This window comes from Pocillopora verrucosa, chromosome 11 (assembly GCF_036669915.1).
Source record: "Pocillopora verrucosa isolate sample1 chromosome 11, ASM3666991v2, whole genome shotgun sequence".
NCBI classification, from domain to species: Eukaryota; Metazoa; Cnidaria; class Anthozoa; order Scleractinia; family Pocilloporidae; genus Pocillopora; species Pocillopora verrucosa.
The window spans coordinates 2672501-2695283 of NC_089322.1; the positions used below are offsets into that span (position 1 = coordinate 2672501).

Below are 22783 nucleotides of genomic sequence, written 5' to 3' on the forward strand. Positions count from 1 at the left end.
TTAAGAAAGAATGCTCAATTTGATTGGTTTACAAAACACATTAGAGGGTCGTCTCACCCAATATATGTTAATTACGATAGACAGATTTTTTCAAAAGAAGACACCCACCACTACAGCTAATTCATTTCAAGTAAAGAACACGCATCGTAATTAAAGGGGCACAAATATGCTTTGATACCTAAAGTAAGATGTACAAAACATGGTACTTCAACCCGACCTTTTCCAGTTCCTGAAAATTCAAGGGATTCTCAGAACACGTCGCACTCGAGCAGGCAAGGCCATGAAGCAATCGTATGGTTTCCACAAAATCACAGAAATTAGTTCTGTATGGAATGTTCGTAAACCTTCAAGTGTGAAATTATCTGTTGGACCTAATTTAAATAACTTGGTAACGATTAAACGACACCCGTTGAATTCTTCATCTGCAAATTCGCTAAACTTCTGCCTTCTAAATGCAAGATCCATCATCAATAAAACGCTACAAATTAAAGACTTTGTGGTTGACAAAAACATCGACATTCTTGCTTTAACTGAAACCTGGCTTAAACCCGATGACTGCTCTGACTACACCGTTCGTGATATCAGTCTCACCGGATATGCTTTTGTTCACATACCAAGACCTAATGGAAATGGTGGAGGTGTTGGCCTACTCTACAGGAAAAATCTGAAAATGGAGCAAATTAAATCGGATCCGTTTAAATCTTTTGAATTTAAAGAAGTACTGCTTCACTGTTCCTCATCTATCATACGTATTATTGTTATTTACCGCCCTCCAATTTCTGTCAAGAATGGTCTTACACATGCTGCTTTTTTTGATGATTTTTCTTCACTGCTGGAAAGGCTAGTATCTTCTACCGGCCGTCTTCTTCTAGCCGGTGATTTCAATTTTCATGTCAACGATTCATCTGACAACACTGCCAATAAGTTTCTCGACCTTTTAAGCTGTTTCAATCTGGAAGTCTGTAATGTCCACACCCCGACGCACAAAAACAACAACACCCTTGACCTCATTATCACAAGATCTGGCGAAGAAACTGTCTTAAATTTATCCATCAATGACCCGGTTATCTCTGATCACTTTGCTGTTCTTTGCACCTTGGCTATCAAGAGACCACCTAAAGCTAAGCTCACCATCTCATCACGTAAACTGCGTACCATTGATCCAGACAACCTACGGCGTGATATTCGTTCCTCCGCCTTATATAACTCACCATCTCAGGAAATTACGGAACTCTGTGACCAGTATGAATTGGTTTTACTTTCCATTTTAGACAAACATGCACCTTTGCGCACAAGAATCATCAATCTGCGACCTAATGCTCCCTGGTACAGCGAGGAAATCAGAAAACAGAAAACAACCTGCCGCAAGTTTGAAAGGCGCTGGCGACGCTCCAAACTTGAATCAGACTATCGACTTTACGCTAATCAACGCACTATTATTCAGAACACCATTTTTAAGTCAAAAATGGATTACTACTCTAATCGTATTTCAGAGGCTGGCAACGACAACAAAGCCCTATTTCGATTAATCGACCGTCTCCTCCACAGGAAAGTAGAGAAAAGTTATCCAACCAGCACATCAGCTGAAGATCTCGCTAATACATTTGTTACCTTCTTCGAAGATAAAATAACCCGTATTAGAAGTATACCTACTCCTTCTGAAATTCCGGATTACTTTTCCTCACTGGATATTTCCACCACTAATTGTGAGCTTAGCAACTTCTCACCTACTTCAAATCTTGAACTATCGAAGATTGCCCGCTCTGTTGTGCAGAAATCCTGCTGTCTGGATCCTTTACCAGCCACGTTACTTAAAGAACATCTGGACCTGCTCCTACCATCTATTTGTAGTATTGTAAACCTGTCACTGGTATCTGGTTTTCTACCTTCGTCCCTTAAAAACGCTGTTGTAACCCCTCTTCTCAAGAAACCGAACCTGGACCACGAAGTTCTTGGTAATTTTAGGTCTATTTCGAACCTTAAGGTTATCTCGAAAGTCATTGAGAAGGTTGTGGCAGTGCGTCTTCAAGCTTATCTTGACTTCTACCAACTCACAGAGCCGCTACAATCTGCCTACAAATCATTCCACAGCTGCGAAACCGCCCTTCTCCGTGTTCAAAATGACATTTTGCTTGCTATCGATAATCGCCACTGTGTCATGCTCCTGTTACTAGATCTCTCCGCTGCATTTGACACTGTTGACCATGTAATACTGCTCAAAAGATTGAATTCTAAATTCTCAATACGTGGCACTGCACTTGACTGGTTCCGCTCCTACCTTACTAAACGCACACAAGTCGTCCTAATCGATGGAAGGAAATCGCAATCTCGTGAGCTCAAGTGTGGAGTACCTCAAGGCTCCGTTCTTGGGCCGATCCTCTACCTACTTTACACTGCTCCTCTTGCCGACATTTTACGTTTTCACGACATGCAATTTCATTTCTACGCCGATGATACTCAGTTGTACATTTCTTTTTCCGTTGACGATGATCTGGAATTAACCAGTAGCATTGCTAAAATCGAGAATTGCTTATCTGATCTAGATAAGTGGATGGCCTTAAATAAGCTGAAGCTAAACAAAGACAAAACTGAACTTCTCTACCTTTATTCAAAGCACAACCCTCAACAGTCTATACCTCCACTTCGTTTTGGTTCTGATATAATACAGCCGTCTTCATCTTCCAGAAATATCGGCGTCGTTTTCGATAGTACTATGTCAATGCTCCCTCATGTCAAATCTGTCTGTAAATCTGCCTTCTATCATCTTCGGAACATTTCCCGTATAAGGAAATTACTATCCATTAAGACCACTGAGACTCTAGTCCACGCCTTTGTAACCTCCAAGTTGGATCACTGTAACTCTCTTTTATACGGTGTCCCCAAATACGCTATCCAAAAGCTCCAATCAGTGCAGAATGCGGCGGCTCGACTTGCTACCAGCTCTCGTAAATTCGACCGCATCACCCCTGTTTTGTTCGACCTACACTGGCTTCCAATTTCTGAGCGAATTAAATTCAAAATAATTCTGCTCACCCATAAAGCTCTTCACCAGCAGTCTCCTGTCTACATTCAAGACCTAATACGCCGTTATTAAACTTCAAGAACGCTCCGTTCGTCTTCAACATTGCGTCTGACTCCTGTCAAGTTTAATCTCAAGTCCTATGGCTATAGAGCTTTTGCTGTTTCGGCTCCTGAACTGTGGAATAAACTACCTGATGACATTCGTTCTTGTGACAATTTAAATATTTTTAAACGTAAACTTAAGACTCATCTTTTTAAAAATTACTTTAATGTATGATCTCTTTTATTATCCATGTCAAACGCCTATATCTTAGACATCAGTTAACTTAAGACTTACTTTTAATATTATTTTAACGTGTGATATTTTAATATTTTTGTAAAGCGCTTAGAACAGGACTGGATAAGCGCTATATTAGTAGTTTTATTATTATTATTATTATTATTATTATTATGGTCTAAGGTCTCTTCGTTACTTCGCCGCTGTAAGGACTTGGAATTCGCTGCCGGAGACGATACGCGCTATGGCCGGCACAAGAGAAATTTAAAACTGGATTCCAGACACGCAATTTACATCTAAATTATGAGGTAATCACATTACTTATTAGAGTTTTATATCTTTTATCGTGGAATAAACCCTCCCCCCGGGGGGCAATGAATTATCGGCCAAGTATCAGTGAAGTATCGGTGAAGTGTCGGTCATGTATCGGTGAAGTGTCGGTCAAGTATCGGTGAAGTGTCACTCAAGTATCGGTGAAGTACCGGTGAAGTATCGGTCATGTATCGTTCAAGTATCGGTCATGTATCGTTCAAGTATCGGTCATGTATCGGTCAAGTATCGGTCGTGAATCGGTCAAGTATCGGTCAAGTGTCGGTCAAGTATCGGTCAAGTGTCGGTCAAGTATCGGTCAAGTTTCGGTCAAGTATCGGTCAAGTGTCGGTCATGTATCGGTCATGTATCGGTCATGTATCGGTCATGTATCGGTCAAGTATCGGTCATGTATCGGTCAAGTATCGGTCAAGTATCGGTCAAGTATCGGTCAAGTATCGGTCAAGTATCGGTCAAGTATCGGTCAAGTATCGGTCAAGTATCGGTCATGTATCGGTCAAGTATCGGTCATGTATCGGTCAAGTATCGGTCATGTATCGGTCAAGTACCGGTCATGTATCGGTCATGTATCGGTCGAGTATCGATGGTTTAAGACTATATCGGTCGACACATTTATCGGTCGACTGTCGACCGACTATCGGTCGACAGTCGACCGATAGTCGGTCGACAGTCGACCGATAGTCGGTCGATTGTCGACCGATAGTCGACCGATAGTCGACCGATAGTCGACCGATATATCGGTCGACTGTCGCCCGATATGTCGACCGAGTCCACCTATAGTACACATGATCCCATTTCTTTACCGATGGTCTTCGAAACATTTAAGGCCAAGCTTCAGGTAGGCATTCTAGAAAGAAAAGTTGATCGTCGATCGAGAAGATTGATCTATTACTGCCCGTTTGATTTTGTCGTGGGTACTTTTCCAAATCGACGTCGCATCAAACGAATCAAACATCAGAAAACCTGTTTGGTGAAAGTCGTATGCGTCACCTCAAGATGCCGTAATCGCTTTTGTCGTCGTCTTGTGCCCAGAGTGGTAATAACAATTTTTCCGTATGGAGGCGGCAACTAACGATTCTCACTGAGAACGAAGTTTATGGAGCTTAAATTCAAAGTTCTGGTAAAATTAAACGAAGAACGATCTATCATGGCCATGAAGTGTAAAAGCCAGCTACATCATTAGTTAGAATGATGTAGCTTAATCAATGTTAATGCGTTAGATACTAGCTGAGCCAAACTGAGGCTGAATTAAGAAACAAGCAGAGCTGTACCTTTCTAATGCAGCTGACATTTTTACGTCACGACATGATTAAGGTGCTGTAGGTGTTCCCAACTCTAGTTGAACTCCATCAAGGATTCATTGACCCAAACGTTAACTGACTGAAGTCCCACCTAATCTAGCTAAATATAGTCCGATAAAGTTTTTTATCCTGGTTTTCCAATACAATACCATGAATCAGAGAGAATTAACCCTTTACTTTGTCTACCGAAGCTTTACAGCTAAATTTCTTCCTTTCTAATTGAAATAAAAGCATAGGAGAAGCCGCCTAGAACAACTAGTTTCCCTCATCCTAGAAGTCGAATGGATGTAATTTTTTGATTATAAGAGATAATGCGTGGTGGAATAGTATTTAATTACTAAGATGACGACAAAAGTTGGTCGATATGTGTGTGATCTTTGACATCACGTTGAATCACAGGTATTTTTCTATTATGAAATATGTACAACAAGCAGCATATAAAGAATTATGCTCGATAATTTGGCTCTCCTCTTTTATGGTATGATATCCCTATAAACGAAAATAACGAGAGAGAGAGAGAGAGAGAGAGAGAGAGAGAGAGAGAGAGAGAGAGAGAGAGAGAGAGAGAGAGAGAGAGAGAGAGAGAGAGAGAGAGAGAGAGAGACTTCACTCATGCCAAGTCCAAAAAAATATTATTTGATCCTTTTTGGGACATTTTCTTTAGTTTATCCAAATGTAAAAGTAACACTGTCTAATTAAGTGTCTCTTAGAAATTAGAACCAATGCGGGAAACCTCTTATTAGTCATTACCTTGAATTACCTTGGTCGCCCGCGTTTTCCCGCGGTTCAGAAAGTATAATTGGTTTTACTTTGAGTTGTCATTGGCTCTTAAAGGTATTTTCCTTTCTTCTAGTTAGCCGTTGTGATTAATTTCGTGTTGGTTTTACGACACTCAATCGAAATACTTGGTCCAAACAATTACGGTAAGCAATTTACGAGAACCACAAGATTCCTGCTGAGGACAAAGATACACCTAAAGCCTTTGTCATTTTCATTCTCAACCAAATAATTCACTTTTGCACCCCAAATGTTTTGCATTTTGCCTCAGTTTTAAAGTGAGGAGGTTTTTAACTTGAAATTGGCATAAACTCCTTTATTATTTCATATCTATCAACCTGACCACAACATTGGCAAACATATTGACCATTCAAATTTGTTAAATCCATATTTTCACAACATGGTTCACTTTTTTGTGTGTTCTTGAAGTTGCCATTACAGAATGGACAAACAAATTGTTCTATATTATTAAGTTCAACATGACTTTCTGAATTGCAGTCCATCATACTATTATATGAGATATTCATTCGTGTGAAAAATCATGCGACTTTTATACAAACTCAAAACAATAGCAGTGCTGTGACTCATTTCCCCCGGGAAGTCCCTCTTTTTCTGAGAATGTCACGCAATGGAAAAATGCTGTGCGATCATATCCTTTGATATTATAAAAGGATGCCATAAAATTATTTCCATCTTTTAAATCCATCTTTTATTTCTATAAAATGGAAAGTAGTATAGAGAGTTGGTGTCTGTAAGAGATTACTTCTTTAAAGTGGTCTCGTACTGCCATCTCCTATACTACTGGATTGACGCTTTCTTAGTTTGTACCTTGTCGTTAGAGAAAATTGAGATGTGGAAGCTGATGTATGGCAAAAACTAACAGTACCAGATTACAAGTAAGTATCTCTTATTTTGTTGCAAAATAGATTATTGTAAAACGAAGGCAACATCAATGGCAAGAGAAACCAGACCATTATCCTTGCGAAACTTCATCGCTTCAGTTTCACTGTCTTGAGTGCCGGTGCTTTTAATGAGACTACCCGATAACTGGAGAGGCTGTTGAAAACTCCGGCCAAAAGCCACCCAATCATTTGCCTCATATAAGGCATCACCCGCCTTCAAGTCAGCTTTGCGGATGAAAATACAGGGGGCTTAACATGCGTGCAGCCCAGCCACTAACCTATCCAAGGGTTGGTTGCAAATGGCTCTGTGTAGAAAGCTTTAAGAGTGGTCCCGAGTAAATTCCATTTTTTCTCTGAAGCTGGAAGGGGCTTGTCTTATTCATCTTGTTTATCAACCTGCATTCCAGGATTGGTAGTCAGGCTTGTACCCTGTCACAACTCAGCCACTGCGCTAACACTCCATGGATGGAGGGTGGGTGAATTTCAAAAGCATGCTTTTGAGGGAGAAAGCTCTATTGACATTGCAAAAAACCTGATGGTCTTGTTTTCGCTTGAAGATGGGCACGTGTCTTTTAACCACGAGGGGGATCAACGTCAAGGATAGTGCCCCGTATGCAGCCCAGCCACCAACCTATCCAAATCTTACCTGAGCCCCAGAATTTCACCTATTTCTGCTTATTTCTGGCGGTGCCAGATCACTTCGAAAAACCGATCTTGTACAACGCCAACTCACTATACTACTTTCCATATATAGAATCATTTTCTAATATTAAAACGTTGGAATACTATATATTTTTATATACTATAGGAGACTAGCGATATGATCTCACAGCATTTTTCCATTGCGTGACATTCTCAGAAAAGCAGGGACTTTCGGAGGAAATGAGTCATAGCATTGCTATTGTTTTTGAATCTAATAAAAATCTCATCTAATAGTATAAGAATATTTCGTAAAGTGTGATCGTCCGGGTGAGTGTAGTTCTGAAAAGAACTGTTGTTGGTGACTGACGTTTCGACAACCTGTACGGAAGTCATCTTCAGAGTCAAGTGAAGAGTAGTTGTCAGTCGATGATGTTATAAAGTCTGGTCTGTTGAACGTGATTGGTCTGTTTAGCCGAGATGTGATTGGCTGGAAGACTCGTGTAGAGTTTGTTAACAGTCATTGGTCGGTTTCGATCCGTCTGTTGTTTGTCGGTCTGTTTGTCGGTTTAAAAGGGTAAGTTTCTAAAGAAACTGTGGTGCTGCGTCGGTGGGAGAGTATAGCAGGTAATTTAGTGTTAACAACTGGGTTGAAAACGTAAATTAGCCACCGTAAAGGGTAAAAAAGCTGACGTTTCGAGCGTTAGGGCTAACGATCGAAACGTCAGCTTTTTTACCCTTTACGGTGGCTAATTTACGTTTTCAACCCAGTTGTTAACACTAAATTACCTGTTTGTCGGTTTGTTCACGTCGTTAATGAGTCGTTTGTAAGGTGCTGGTAGTTGTTGACATCTGTTGAGAGGCGTCTGTTCTAAGTTTGTAAACCAGCTTTCCAAAGTCAGTCGTTGAAAATAGTTTGTACCGTAGGTTAAGCATTTAGCAGAGTCCCAGTCGATTCTGTGATTAGTTTGTCGGTGATGTTCAGAAATGTGATTGTTTACATCACCATTTCTAGTTCCTCGTTTGTGTTAAGTTAGTCACGTGTTAAGGTTTCTCCCAGTCTCACCAATGTAGGAGGCCTGGCAGTCGGAGCATTCGATCTTATAAATCGCTCCCTGTCTGTTGTTGGGTTCGGCTTTGTCTTTAACGTTGGTCAGTAAATGTCGTAAATTAGTAATAGGCTTGTGAGCTACGCGAATGTTGTAAGGTTGAAGGATCCGCGCGATAGCCTCAGAAGTGCCTTTGATGTAGGGTATAGTAGCTGTAGTCGTGACAGATGTGGAGTCCCTGTTAGTTTCTGTAATGTCGGTCGCCCTGTGAGTGTTTCGTCTATTGAAGTCAGTGTTGTAGTTGTTTTTGTCAAAAACACGGTTAAGGTACTTGTTTTCGTCAGATAAACTGTCCCGTGTGCTGCAAACAAGTTGCGCCCGTCTTGTCAATGTCTTGATAGTCGTAGCTTTGTGGGAAGTCGGGTTGTAGGATGATTCGTCAAGCAGTCTGCCGGTATGCATCGGTTTTCTGTATGCTGTTGTTCGTAGTTCGTTGTTGTTTCGGCCTACCAAACAGTCGAGAAAAGGAAGCTTGCCGTCTTCTTCGATCTCCCTTTTAAACTGAATGTCGCTGTTTTGTTCGTTAAGGTGATAGTGAAAAGCGTCAATTTCGTCTTTGTGTACGGCGGTAAATGTGTCGTCAACGTAGCGTAACCAAAGCGGTATGGTTTGTCGGAAAGTTGCAATTGCAAGGGCGCGTTCCTCGATGTTTTGCAATCCCAATTTCTGCGACAACAAGGACACGGCGACCCCATAGCTGTTCCGTGCAACTGCTTGTAGTGTTTCCCGTTGTATTGAAAGTAAGTCGATGTAAGGCAGAGGTTAAGTAGGTCCATAATGTCTTCTGTCGGTAATGGTAGTGCATCAGTAGACTGTTGGATGGCGGTTTCAGTACACTGTAGAGCCAATTGAAGTGGAATACTGGTGAACAGTGATTTCACATCAAAAGACACATGTTTGTAGTCGTCGGGTATCTGTACGTCTTTGATAGCATCAATAAATTTCTCAGTAGATTGTAGTTTACGTCTCGATTTGTCTGTCAGTGGTTGCAGTATCGTCGTAAGGTATTTCGACAATTGGTACGTCAGGGATCCACAGAATGAGACTATAGGTCGCATAGGTATCCCAGGATTGTGTAGTTTCGGTAGTCCGTAAAGTTTAGGTAGTTGTGGTACAGAGCACCTCAGTCGGTAGTAGCGTTGAGTGTCAAAGGCGTCGGTCTTTTTGATCGTAAGTAGTTTGTTGTTTAGTTTGCGTTGTAGTGCTGGCGTCGGGTCACGTTTAAGTAATTCGTAAGTTTGTTTGTCGTTAACAAGTGCGTCCATTTTGTCATAGTAGTCAGTCTTGTCCATAACAACAGTAACACGTACTTTGTCGGCTGGTAGTATAACAATGTTCTTGTCGTTTTTCAGTCGTTTCAGTATAAGTATAAGAATAATGGATTGCAACAATGAAATCGATAAAGCACTTGAGAATATAGGACAGATTTATTGTCCAGTATGTAACGAGCAACTTCAAGAACATACTGTGAAAAATGAACAATGTTGTAAAACTATGAAGCTTGAAACCGATAACGGAGAAATTGTATGAGTAAGTTGTGATTTGATTCAAGGATATTAATATGTGAATGAGTACACCGATAACAACGAAAACAAATTTTAAATTATGAGAAATTCAATTCTTTATCGAAAGTATCACATTCATAAAGTAATCTTTGATATATGCAGTAAGGACAGCATGCAGATAACGATTGATAAAAATAAGATATTTGAGATTTTTGAAAAGATTGCGAGTGTGCTACCTCAGATAAATGGTGATCGTAAAAGAATGATAAACATCGATTTCATTTTAAAACAAATACTAATGATGATGAGATTACAATACAAAAATATACCAACATTCAAATAAAAAAGAACATCAGAATTTTATATGCAATATTGGAGTAGAATAAAAACACCAATCGGTGATGATATCAAAACAATTATTCGGAGATGAATTTTTATGAATACTTCTCATCCCATTTGTCAACTAAAGGACACACATCGATGGCGATATCATCAAGAACCCTCAGCTGAGTCAAATAATCTTGATCGTCGTATCATTTACCTCTCATAAAGGATCACAATTTGACGAGAATTTTTTCATAACTTGTGAAAGCAAATCAGCATAGCTCGATTTTTTTTTTCTGAAATTCCTTATTTTATTGTAAGTCTTTAGTAAAACACCTGCTCCAGATATCGATTCCGACACAACTGGATTTAGTGTCACACCTCCTGCTGTCGTCCCACAAACAACAAGAGATGCTGATACAAATTACACTTTTAATCAAAACTATAACAAAATTCTCGACCGTGATTAGTTATCACCAGCCCGCTTTGAGCACAAATAGGACAGTGTACGCGCCATGCTTTTAATTGGACAGTGTAATAGGACAGTTAAAGGGACAGTTAACATGTGATGCCTAAGTTAAGAGGACAAAACGCATCATGAGCGCATGCTGTTGTCTCGCATTTCGCCGAGTTAATTGCTAGTTTTTTTTTTATGAAAACGAACAACCGATGTCTAGTTTCTTTCTCAAATTTTGTCATGGTTTTGATTAACTGTCATCAACATTAACTGTCATCAACGTTCTTCTCATATTAAGTATGAATACTGGTTTGTAGGTTTGCATTGCTGTTAGAAAATTCTTTAATAAATAAACTAAAGAAAAAGGTTCGCCACTTTGCTAAGCGTTATTGTAATAACAGATATTAAGTTTTTCACCTTTTAAAATAGGTAATATGTTTGATGCGAAAGACACTATCCCTCTTGTGTAGTTCACTGGTTTTTATGTGCAGGCTGTAATGCCTGCTCTGTCGGCGAAACCTCTCGGCATTTATCCACACGTGTGCGTAAACATTTGGTCAGTGATAAGACCTCTCAGAGTTTCAGACATTTAGAAAATTCTCAACAATGTTGCACGCTATGTTCTGATGAGTGTTTTAGCATTTAAGATCACGCTTCCACAATTCTCCAACTTAAAATCAAAGAAGCTATTCACATTTAATGGGAGCAACCTACACTCAATCATCAACTTTATTATGTTAGTTTAAAACTTTCCTTGTAATTGCATACATTGTTTTGTTTCTATTGTTTTTTTTGTCCAATGAGCATTTTAAATTTACACTTTAAATTGCATTAATAAGAACTGAAGAAGACAGAAGAACTTTCGAGACATGTTTTCAAAAACGTTTTTTTAAATTCTTTTATATATATTTGTAAAGATTACATGATCTCTCGAGATTACCACTTGACCAAAGAAAAATAGCAATCTGATGACTCGTTTCCGCGGGAAAGCCCCTGTGTTATTATATCATTGACTTCCCTGTTCTCCGAGAATGTCACGCAATGGGAAAATGATATGAGATCAAAGCGTCAGTCTCCTATGGTATTCGAACATTTTGATATTATAAAATGATCCCATCAAATGATTCCATTAAATTATTCCATCGTATGATCTCGTTAAGTAATTTTATCTAATGATTTCGTTAAATAATTTCCACTCTGTGGTCTCGCCCCGCCAGAGAATATTAGAGAATATTACACGGAAAATATATTTCGCTGATTTTTTACTTTACAGGCACCACCACCCGACGAAAATCATTACCCTTTGCAACATCGGTTGATTTGGAATCACTGGGGAAATTTGGCGGTGAAGATGTCTTGCAATAAATGTTCACAACTGTTCTTAATTGTCCTTCTCAATTGCAATTAGTGACATACTCATTAGCACATAGCGAGTGGGTTTTACGACTTCATTCTAATTTCTGTCAGGAACTCTTGAACCCTTGAATGGGTTTCGGCATGTTCCGGCAAAACTCGAAAAAATTAAAAAAAGGGTAAATAAAAATTCGGGGAAAGAACTGTCCAAGCAGGAGTGAATCTCTATTTTAAGTTTCTTATCAAACTCTATTCTCCCGTCAAGTGAGTTTATGTAAAATCAGTAGTATGAAGTTCTGTTCTGTTTTAACTCAAAGTTGGTCAATTTAAATACTTTGCAAAACTTTTCACTTGCTTTGTTTTTCTTCTTCTTACAGGGTTGCAGAAGCAATGACGTTGTCAACGGCGGCCTCTTTTTTGTCTGTCGTTAACGTTTCACGATGATCTGAGCGAAGACTGCTTTAAATGATGAAATTTCGATTTTAAATTAAGGTATGTCAAAGTAGCCACGATTCAACAAAAATTCGTGTTAAGAAAACATGAAATAAAGTTTAAGGTAATTCTCATATGCAGTATATTGCATATCAGAAAAAACTAAGTTTTTTCTTCTCTGGTGAACAGTGAAGCTGGTGCAGTTTGAATTACATAAGCAAGAGTAATTCAGCTTTTAAAGACCGAGGGAATATGTGAAAATAATTTACAAAACCTTCGGAATATTTCAAAGACGAGAGCGGACAAGTCCTCGAGCTCTTCTCTTTTCTGTCAAGTTCGGATATAACGCGCTCTCATTGGTTGAAAGAGCGTGCTCTATCAGAGTACAAAGCATAAAGAGCTGAGCTCAAGCTGTCACGCCATCTCCCAAATTGTGCTATGTCCGACCTTTTCCGGGACTTCTCTCTGGCTAGAAAACGAAATGGACAGTCCGAGTTTTGAAGGTTTCCACTCTCAGTTATATTACCAGCTTGCGTACGGTAATAAAAATCAAACACAGCTCAAACTTGTAGAGTATATATAGTTTCGCGTTCAAAAACAAAACAGAACAAAGCAGGAATTATGAAAAATATAGCCAAACTGGCATAAGTGTTTAAATTCATACTAATTACATGACGGTGTCAGAGCGACTGCGATCATGTTGAGGTCCATCGCGGCTACATCATCATGGCGATCTCCGGTCATCGCAGTCAAGCAAGCCTCAGAAAAACTAAGAGCTTACTCTGATATCCTTTCCGATGCGTTGAGAGGAAGGCCACATCAGTCACTGAAGCCGAGTATTACGAGGCTGTCATCCCGAGCAATCTTTATGTTCCTGTGAATTCGGCTGTCGTTTATACATATAACATGGCCTTGAGCAGTTTGTTATCTACTTGCCATGTGAAAAAAACTCGCAAGTTGTTATGAGTTTTAATTCGTCCGGAATTTAAGGAATATCTCATCTTTAAATTCTGAATTAGAGAATAAAAAACTTTAGGCAAAAGTGTTAAAGTCGACCTGCCGCGCGGAACAATTTCAGTTTGTAAACTTTTGCAAATTGTGAACTTTGATGGTTTGACATTTTTGACAGCTTTAGTCTTGTTTAACCAATTAAATTATTTGAACCATGCTAGCAAGGATTCTGATTGGTTCATTGTAGCATGCTTTATGAGAGTATGAAGCATGCTTATGACACTGTTGTTCGCTTTGAAAATAAAATTTGTTTTGAAAATTGAAAGCGATGCGTGGGGAATTGAACAGATTCTGTATTTTAAAACAAATAGAGAACCGTGGCTGTGCTCTCTTCTGTTGTAAGGCACTACGTCTCGTGTTTCTCCCTACACTTCTTTCCTGCTCTCGCCGTTTCCTGCGTGCTTTACAGCAGAACAGAGCACAGTCGAGTCTTCTCTATTTGTTAATTAAATGACGGTTTGGGAGACAGATTTCCATAATCAAGATTCTGCAAATAAAATGCAAATTAACCAGGCATGGTCTTCAATGAACCACACGCTCAGCGGTCAGAAATTTTCGCAGAATTCACATTGAGTATTTCTCTCAAACTTCCTAACTTAGTATTAAAACTTTTTTTTAGAAATGTGAAGCTAATCCAATAATTACTCTGGTGTTTAGTGGTCGAATTTCCGAGTCTGTTTATACACAAAATCAACTATTGTTTAATCTGTATTACCTTAATTTCTTCTACATTGTGTTACATGCAAACTGTACTTCTCTCAGCAAATCATAAGGTAGAGGTTTAAATTTTTTAGCAAAAATGTAGAAGTTTAAATTGTTATAGGAATAGGAAACATTTATGTGGTGCATGTCAAGCGCTGATTGACTTCGAAAATTTCTGTGAAATTTGTTTTGAAAAATATTGGGGAAGAAAGCGTTTAGTCGCTACTGCGAGCAAACGATTGAAAGGTCCCTGCCCCTTGCTGAGGCGACCAACAATTTCCGAGAAACACAAGCTTAAATGTTGTGACTTTCACAGTCACCAGGCTGTCTTCCGCATCCACTTCTAGCCAACACCAGCACTTACCTTTACATGGAAAATCCTGGTGCCACGTCGAGAGAAATTTTATTTGATCCTTTTTGGCATATTTTCCTTAGTTCATCCCAATATAACAAATAATACTGTCTAATTAAGAATCCGTTAGATTTTAAGACCGACGAGGAAGAGCTCTAATTAATCATTACCTTGCACAATGAAAGTGTTACTTTGTCAGAGAGTTCAGACAAAAATTCTTCTTGTCTCGCTAGTAATGATCAGTAAAACTGTGTGAGAGCTTTTACCTGCTTGACTAAGAAACTTCTAAAATAAGTCAGTTTTCTGCCATATCTCATTTAAGAGCATGCCAACAATTACAAAAAAGTGATTTTATTGATATCGGCTTGTAATACTCTAGGTATCTTTACTCGAAATAGAAATAATCAGATGTGAATTTGCTTCAGCCTTTGGATCGGCAATCAAAAAATAGAATACGAGAATAATTCCTAATTGTTCAGGTCAAATTTCTTATCAGTCGTTACATTCTAGAATTGAATAACGGTTTTAGTAACTTCTCCTAAATTTAGAATAATGCGCGGTTCGTCATCATTGTCTGTGTTTAAATATCCTCTTCAAGCACACTGAGTAGAAATTGGTCTCTATTTAACAAATGGAGAAGCCTTGACTGTGCTCGGTTCTGTTGTAAAGCACGCAGGAAGCGGTTAGAGCACGAAAGAAGTGTAGGGAGAAGTTTTGGCATTGTTTATATTTTTGCTCGGGAAGGACGAGTCTTAAAGAAGTAGTTCAGTTTCCCAGAAAGTTTAAACTAAAACACTTTATCTAAACTTGCGTTTCCAAGGTCATACATACTAATAGTGCATAAAATTTCTATTCGACTTTGTAACAGTCTTGTAACTTTACCCACTTTACAGCAGTCCTGTTTCTTTACTATCAAGTACTCAAGATTTGACAACTTGCCCAATATTTGTTTGCAATTTTTCTTTCTCTTGCATCAGCACCAATGGCAAGATAAACCAAAAAGACCACTGCACAAAATTTCATAGCTGCCGTGTAACTGTCTGAGTACCCCCTGATTTCAATGAGTCGCCATCTTGGATTTACCCATAATGCGATATGAATTACAACGTTGGTTTTTTTCTTGTTTTTCGATTTATCCTTTTACAAATTTTTACTTCTGACAACTCCGAGGAAAAAATACAAATGTTTTCCTCTTTTTACTCTCTAAAGATCATTTAAAACGATCGTGACAATATATTTAAGGGATTTTATTCTGAGCCTCGTTTCCATGTTAAATCGAAAATTCTCCATCAAAGCTACTCATCCACAAAGGTTATCATACAAATTGAAAAACACCCTAGGCAGTAGAATCACATGATAACACTTAGATTTTGTCCTTTGGTTTGGTACCGAAAAGTGGCTTGGCCCCTAGACTAATAGTTTCGGCCATGAATTTTGCTTGGCCTTGTCATGAGTGTATAGAAAGCCTCCATCAAATTACAGTAGAATGGGAGCATGTATATGTCAAGCATTCCTACCGTACAGATGTTGATGACGTTTCCTTATTTCTTCCAAACATATCCTTACGGACGGTTTTCAATACATTCGTAGCTGATCTTCAAGATGGCAATCTGAGAGAGGAAATTGATTCAAGGCACGGACCGATTAGACTCGTGTACCATGTCCTATTTAATTCTATTGTGGGTACCTTTCCAGATCCAAGTCGACGTCGACGAGGGGGCCGAATTATACATTATGAAACCTGTTTTGTTAAAGTCGTATGTGATTCCTCGAGATGCCTCCTCTGTGGCCGTCGTTTACCTCGCGTGGTAGTCACCATGTTTCCACATGAAGACCGCAACTAAAGACACCGCATCGAGAAAGAAGCTTATGGAATATAAATCCAAAGTTTCGGCAAAATCAGATGAAGAACTTGTTATTATACTCATAAAGTGCAAAAGCCGGTCAAAATGAAGCCGCTCAATCAATGTAATCGTTAGATACTAGATTATCAAATCAAGAAACAAACAGAGCTATACCTTGCTAATGCAACTGAGATATTTTCATTAAGTTGTAACGACATGGTTCAGTTGCTGTGAGCGTTTTTAACTCCAGATCAAGTTGAACTCCATCATGAAGTCATCTGGCCAAACTGACTGAAGTTCCATGTCCCAAGTACAACTAATTTCCCTAATCTTAGAAGTAGAATGGATGTAATTTTTGAATATAGGAGATAATGCTGGGTGCAATGGAATTTAATCAATAAAATGACGATAGAAGTCGATCATAAATTCGATATCTGTATCTTTGACATCATGTTGAATCAAAGCTATTTTCCTAGCTATGTATACTAGTTTGATATTCCTAAAGACGAAAATAATGAGAGAGAGAGAGAGACTTCATGCATGCCATGTCCATCTTACCGCCCTTCACCGCTCAGAATGATAGAGCGAAAATCGACCATAAATGCATTGGTCTTCTACAGCTTAATTTGACGTTCCTTTTAAGAATAATCAAAGCCTTGTTTTGTCACGCTCAGCTTTAACTAAAAAGTTTTTTACTGAAAGCGAGTGAAGAAGATTGCTGATGGGTGGTACTCCCATATAAAGTTTGAGATCTTTCACATCACTGTGGGGCTATTTCTGAATCGAAGCAGTGTATTTCTATCTTCGATCCCTAACGATTGAAAATCGAATTAAATTCCATGACAATCCTGTACTGGCTCCGTTGGAAGCAACGTGACAGACTAAAATTCTAAACTCAAAGATTTATTTCAGGTGACTGAAATAAATAAAAGCCATAGTTATTATTTTGATGATTGTATTCTAAATTTCATTTTTTTAAAACTGTGTGCAATATATAATTATTATCGTGTCTATACTTGTGCGAGTGGTTTAATTTAATGGCTTGTAAGAGACCACTTAGAGTGTTTTCTTTGAAGGAAATGGTTGAATGCTATATTTTTTATGTAGTTTGATTGTTTTTATGTGATTGTTTTGTAGCAACTTGCACAAGACTTGAGCGGGAAGATGTTGCAAAGAGGAATTAAATGGTATGGTAAGATTTTGCTTTGCCAGTGTATGCGGCCATTAGATTAGCAAAGAGTGAGGAAGTGCAAAAACATGCCCGATATATTGCAAGATTGACAGTCAGGTTCATGCTTTGATAGAGCTCAGTTAGTGGGTGAACACCCTGTGGCTGGAGGGCGGTTGAAAGTCCAAAGCAGTAGGCTGAGAGGGGGGCAGCAAAATCTTGATGGATAGGGTTAGGAGCATACCCCGCCATCAAGCCATACTCGCCGATAAAAATGCAGAGGGCTTAACGTCAAGCTTAGTACCCTGCATGCAGCCAGCCACTATCCAAGGGTGGGTTGCAAATGGCTCTGTAAGGAGAGCTCTAGGGGTGGGTATGTTATTGGACCCCTTGTCCAACTGGCAGTTTTCTATGAAGCTAGAAGGGACTTGTCTTATTCATCTTATTTGACTGCCTGCATTACAGGATGGGTGGTTATGCTTGTACCCTTTTCACACCACAGACACTAGGCTAACACTCTATGACTGGAGGGTGGTTGAGTGTCAAAAGCATACCTTTGGGGAGAAGGCTCTATTGACATTGCAAGAACCTGATGTCTTGGTTTTCGCTTGAAGGTGATTATCGCCATAGTGGCCTTGACTACGCTTTCAATGAAAAGTCTTCTATTAATGCATTACTAAAGGCGGATAATTCTATTACTGTAAACAGAATAATTGCTATTGGTCAGTTTGTTGTAGCAAATTGATAAAAATAGCCTTTTAAGATTGGTCTGATGAAGGTAGAAATCCCCTTAACAAAGCGTAAAACACACCAAAATCAAAATTTCAAAGTACTGGTGACTAAACCCGTCGCTGAAAGCGACCGGAACCTGGGACTAGCTCTGTCCTGCTAATTAAGGCGCCATTTTTGTAACTTGCAATGTACATTTCAACGAGATGCAGAAGCGCACAAGTATGAGCCACCCTGGCAAACCAAAGGATTTAGGGCTGGTGGGCATTTTACAGAAGAATTAGGTCTGTTTGGTGGATTAACTTCATTAAGTGCCCCATGGAACAGGAAATCTTTAACCCAGGAGATGAGATTCAAATGGCATGCCTCTGGTTCTCTTTCGCTCAATTACTTCAAGATGAACTGGATAAAGTTAAACAACACTGGTACACACATTTAATAAGGGGCTGTAGCCGTGACACTGTAAGTGGAAGACCGGATGAACTATTCTTTCTCCCAGAGCTTCAAGGAAAGTAGTTGGTCTACTTCACCCAGTCCTGGATAATGAGATCTAATCCATGAGGGAGAACCTGACCAATGGAGAAGAGAAAAGTATCTACCAAGAGTACTTTGAATATGTAATTGAAAACACTGAATTGCAGCTGCCCCACAATTGAAGAGGGACTCTTTCTGTATAAAAGAACTCCTTGAAATTGCTAACGTATGATGTTTGACGAACAAGAACGAGCTGTGCGATATCGGTGAAGGTAGGTTCGCACATTAGTTGTTCCCTTTGATATCTATAATATATATAATATAATAATCCATCACAAGTGGTTACAAGTACATCTCACAAAGCAGTTATCTTTTGACAGCAAGTGTTATTTCCTCGAAGTGTTCATAGAAACAAGAATGTGATCAGTAGATTTCAACTGGACAATATCTAGATTCAAGTAAATGAACAACTTGGAAATTTGCTTTCTTTCTTTGATCATACTGAAGCAATGATATCTACGAATGACATTGGAACCAAAACAATACCAATACATACAGGGGTTTGCTACTTAAATTACTTCATTTCCTATGGCAAAAAATCTGCTTTCTCTTCCCCTACATTAGCAGTCAATTTTTATAGTCCTCCCTTTCTTTAGCAAATAGAGAAGCCATGACTGTGCTCTATTTCTGTTGTAAAGCATGTTGGAAGCTACTAGAGCATGAAGGAAGTGGAAGAGTCCTCAAGCCACGTCTTAAGTGCTTTACAACAGAACAGAACACTGTCAAGGCTTCTCTATTTGTTTTATAATAAAGAATCTGTTAAATAATGCATTAATCTCAATTTTCAAAAGAAACTTAAGGCAATAAATTATGACTGGTCTTAATGGGGGCATAATTTTTTTACATTTTTGTTACTAAATTTGTCTTCCCTCTAATTTTGCCCACTCCTGTCTGTTTTACATGCCTTTTTTGAGTCAGTTTTTGTTTTGTTTTAGAGGAGATCACATTAAGCCATCCTAGATATATTGCAGTTGATCAAAGTGCTTTCCTAGTCTTAATACAGTAAAGATCTTGTGGCACTTTATATAGCACTTTTTATAAACAAGGATGTTCTCTGAGATTTTCTTAAGCTCATGGCTCAGCCTTTTGTGACTTTGATAGAGAGTAACTCTTAAATGTGGTGCACATTTTTATTAAGTATTTAAAGTAATCACAAAAAAACAATCACAATGACTAAATAATAACTCTAAATCAAGACACAAACAAAGCCTACTTTTCAAAGAGCAGGAAGACTTGAGTGATTAGTCTTCTGCACCCTAACATCACAATATACATTCTCCATAATATTCTATTTATACAAGAATGATTTGTTCAGCAATCAAGAGCTTCTTAAGTTGGAGATTATTTTCTTTATTCTCATGATATTCCTGTTTGATTCAGGGTTAATAATGTAGGGAGAAATCAGATGCTGGTCAGCTCTCAGTGATTGAAGGGTTAAGTCATGATTGGGTTAAGTATAACATCTGACCAGGTGAGAGATTGATGTGAGTTTGTTGGACCACTCATACAGCAAAGTGAAGCGATACCAATGCACTGGATACTAAGTTGAAAATTTCCTTATCTTGCAGGACACCTTAAGTTACGATTCAAAAGCGTGGTCTTCCAGATCTTCAGTTCCTCCCAAAAATGGAGTCACAGGATTGGATCACTTGGAGACTGTGTTACCAACCTACTGGAGCACATCCTTTGCAGTTCCCCTTATTCCAGAATCGGATATGGCAGAGGAGGATCAGGATATGAAAATGCATGAGGAAAAAGAGCTTTGTAGAGGGTAGACAATGGAGACAAAAATATCAAGGTATTTGGATACATTTTTCTTTATTTAAGACACTGAACTGCTCTGCTCCAAGAAAAAGCTGCATGCAACATGGAGTAATGATCATGCTCTAATTTCAGGTGGAATTTTAAACCTTTAACTCCCAGGATCCAATTGTCAATTCTCCCCTCTGGCTGCTACACATTTTTTTGTAAGCTAGGTATAAGGATTTGATGGTAGTTCAAGATAACAACTTCTACCTGATAAGTTTGGGTATTCTCATTAACTTTTTACTGGATAATGACTGGATATTATAGGGAGAAGTTACTTGTTAATCACTTGTGGGAGTTATAGGGTTAAATATGGGTTTTTGCTTTTGCTGTTAAATGAAGGGAAAGTAAAAGTGGGTCAGTGAATTAAGACAGGTTTCTCTTTGCATTGTAGTTACACAAAGGAAAATCTGCCTTTCTTGGGAAATTTATCACTTTTACTCTCACAAGTGGCCATTAAGTTACTTCTCCTTTAACCCTTTGAGTCCCAGAAGTGATGAACATGTAACTTCTCCCTATAATATCCATAAATTGTCCCACAATCAGGTAATGAGAATACTCAAACTTATCTGATAGAAGTTGTTATCTTGATCTAGCATCAAATCCTCATAACTAACTTACAAAGTAATGTGTGGCAGCTAGAGTGAAGAATTGATGATTAGATCTTGAGAGTTAATGGGTTAACATTTTATCCACAGACTGTATGGCAGTTGACAATTTTGAATTGAATCAAGTTTTAAAGTGAGGGCCAGACGCAAACACTTAAATTACAGGAAATAAATAGCAGACCATGATAATATTAGTGACCAGTTAAAATTTTATTGCCAAGAGGGGGGGCTGAGATGATTTTTGGGGGGATCACATGGTTTTCAGGTGAACGGTGAGGGGATCTGTCATTCACAAACAGACTATAGAGGCATTGTAGAAAATTGAGTGTTTTTTCTTTTGTATTTTTCCAGTTCACCCCCATTCCCTTCCTAAGAACCTCACCACACAAGCCACATTTACCTGATAGGGGTTAATCATTGAAATTCAAGTAGTAGAATGCAGGAAAAAATGCATGTACAATGTTGCCTGATATTCCATTTGAATAAGCTTAGTTGTCCTGCAGCTGTATCCTGAAATTCCACTTGAATAAGCCTAGTTGTCCTTAGTTGAGATGACTTGATACGCATTATTGTGAGTACAATTTAAGACCAAATTTTGTCAAGGATGAAAACACACCTCCAAGGGCTTCTTTATTTCAACAGTTATAAACATTACTTAAGACATCATTTTCATAAAAAGTTCTCAATCTAATTCAGTGCAGCAGCTCCTGAGATGATCTCAATCAATTCCCTTGTAATCACAGCTTGGCGAGTTTGATTGTATGTCAGAGTCAACTTGTCAATCATTTCACCTTTAAGTTCAGATCTTGCACCAAGATCTCATTAGTAATTCTCCTTACTGTCTACCATACAGTTCTTGTGATGTTAGTTTTGAGAATTTGGTATTGGATCAACTACTAATCCTCTAACTGATATATTTCTTTATTTTTGTCACTTATCTGCTTGATATTGTATTGATATCGCAAGGAGAAATTCTGTCTTGGTCACTTATGGGAGTTAAAGGGTTAAGAGAGATAGAAAGAGTAAACTTTAATGAGGGTAAAATTCTTTTGTACACCATTTTGGGGTTGAAATACTCATTCTCTGACCAAATCACATGAACAAGGGTTGATAATGTAGGGAGAAATTAGATGCTAGTCAGCTCTTAATGGTTTAAGGGTTAAATCATGATTGGGTTAAGTATCACATCTGACCAGGTGAGAGATTAGTGCAAGTTTGCTGAACCACTCATAGAACGAAGTGAAGTAATACCAATGTAATGGATACTAAGTTGAAAAATTTTCTTATCTCACAGGAAACCTTCAGTTACCTTCAGGTCTAAAGTCTCTCAAAAATGGAGTCACCAGATTGGATTACTTGGAGACCCTGTTTCCATCCTACTGAAGCACTTCCTTCACTAAGATATGCCATGGCATGAAGGTTGATGAGGTAACCAGGTTCTTGCAATTGGGTCAGGAAGCAGTCCCACTGTATCCTCTCATTGCTGATGGTTAATACCATGCTACCTGGCTAGATTGGGAAGCATGGAATCGGCTGATTGGGTCAGGAAGCAGTCCCACTGTATCCTCTCATTGCTGATGGTTAATACCATGCTACCTGGCT

At 38.7% G+C, this 22783-nt stretch overlaps 1 protein-coding gene and 2 long non-coding RNA genes across 3 annotated transcripts; 2 read left to right on the top strand and 1 right to left on the bottom strand.

Moving 5' to 3' along the window:
* Positions 1-8284: 8284 nt before the first annotated feature.
* Positions 8285-9621, bottom strand: LOC136284476 (uncharacterized). Its single transcript, XM_066174820.1, has 2 exons — positions 9238-9621; positions 8285-9022 (listed from the first exon to the last, which is right to left on the bottom strand). The coding sequence occupies exons 1-2, from the start codon at positions 9619-9621 to the stop codon at positions 8285-8287; spliced, it is 1122 nt and encodes a 373-aa protein (XP_066030917.1).
* A 2100-nt stretch (positions 9622-11721) lies between these two features.
* LOC136277004 (uncharacterized) lies at positions 11722-17925 on the top strand. The gene is made up of 3 exons (XR_010715717.1): positions 11722-12259; positions 12373-12487; positions 17474-17925. It is a non-coding gene; the product is annotated as an uncharacterized lncRNA (long non-coding RNA).
* Positions 17926-18138: 213 nt separating this feature from the next.
* LOC136277003 (uncharacterized) lies at positions 18139-22783 on the top strand. Its single transcript, XR_010715716.1, has 3 exons — positions 18139-18979; positions 20148-20565; positions 22476-22783. It is a non-coding gene; the product is annotated as an uncharacterized lncRNA (long non-coding RNA).

Excerpts from the sequence above, each read along its gene's own strand:
- LOC136284476 (XM_066174820.1), bottom strand. The coding sequence starts at position 9,621 with ATGGACGCACTTGTTAACGACAAACAAACTTACGAATTACTTAAACGT. Across the intron at positions 9,023-9,237 it reads ACAAACATGTGTCTTTTGAT|AAATTGGGATTGCAAAACAT; the intron begins GTGAAATCACTG and ends TTGTTGTCGCAG.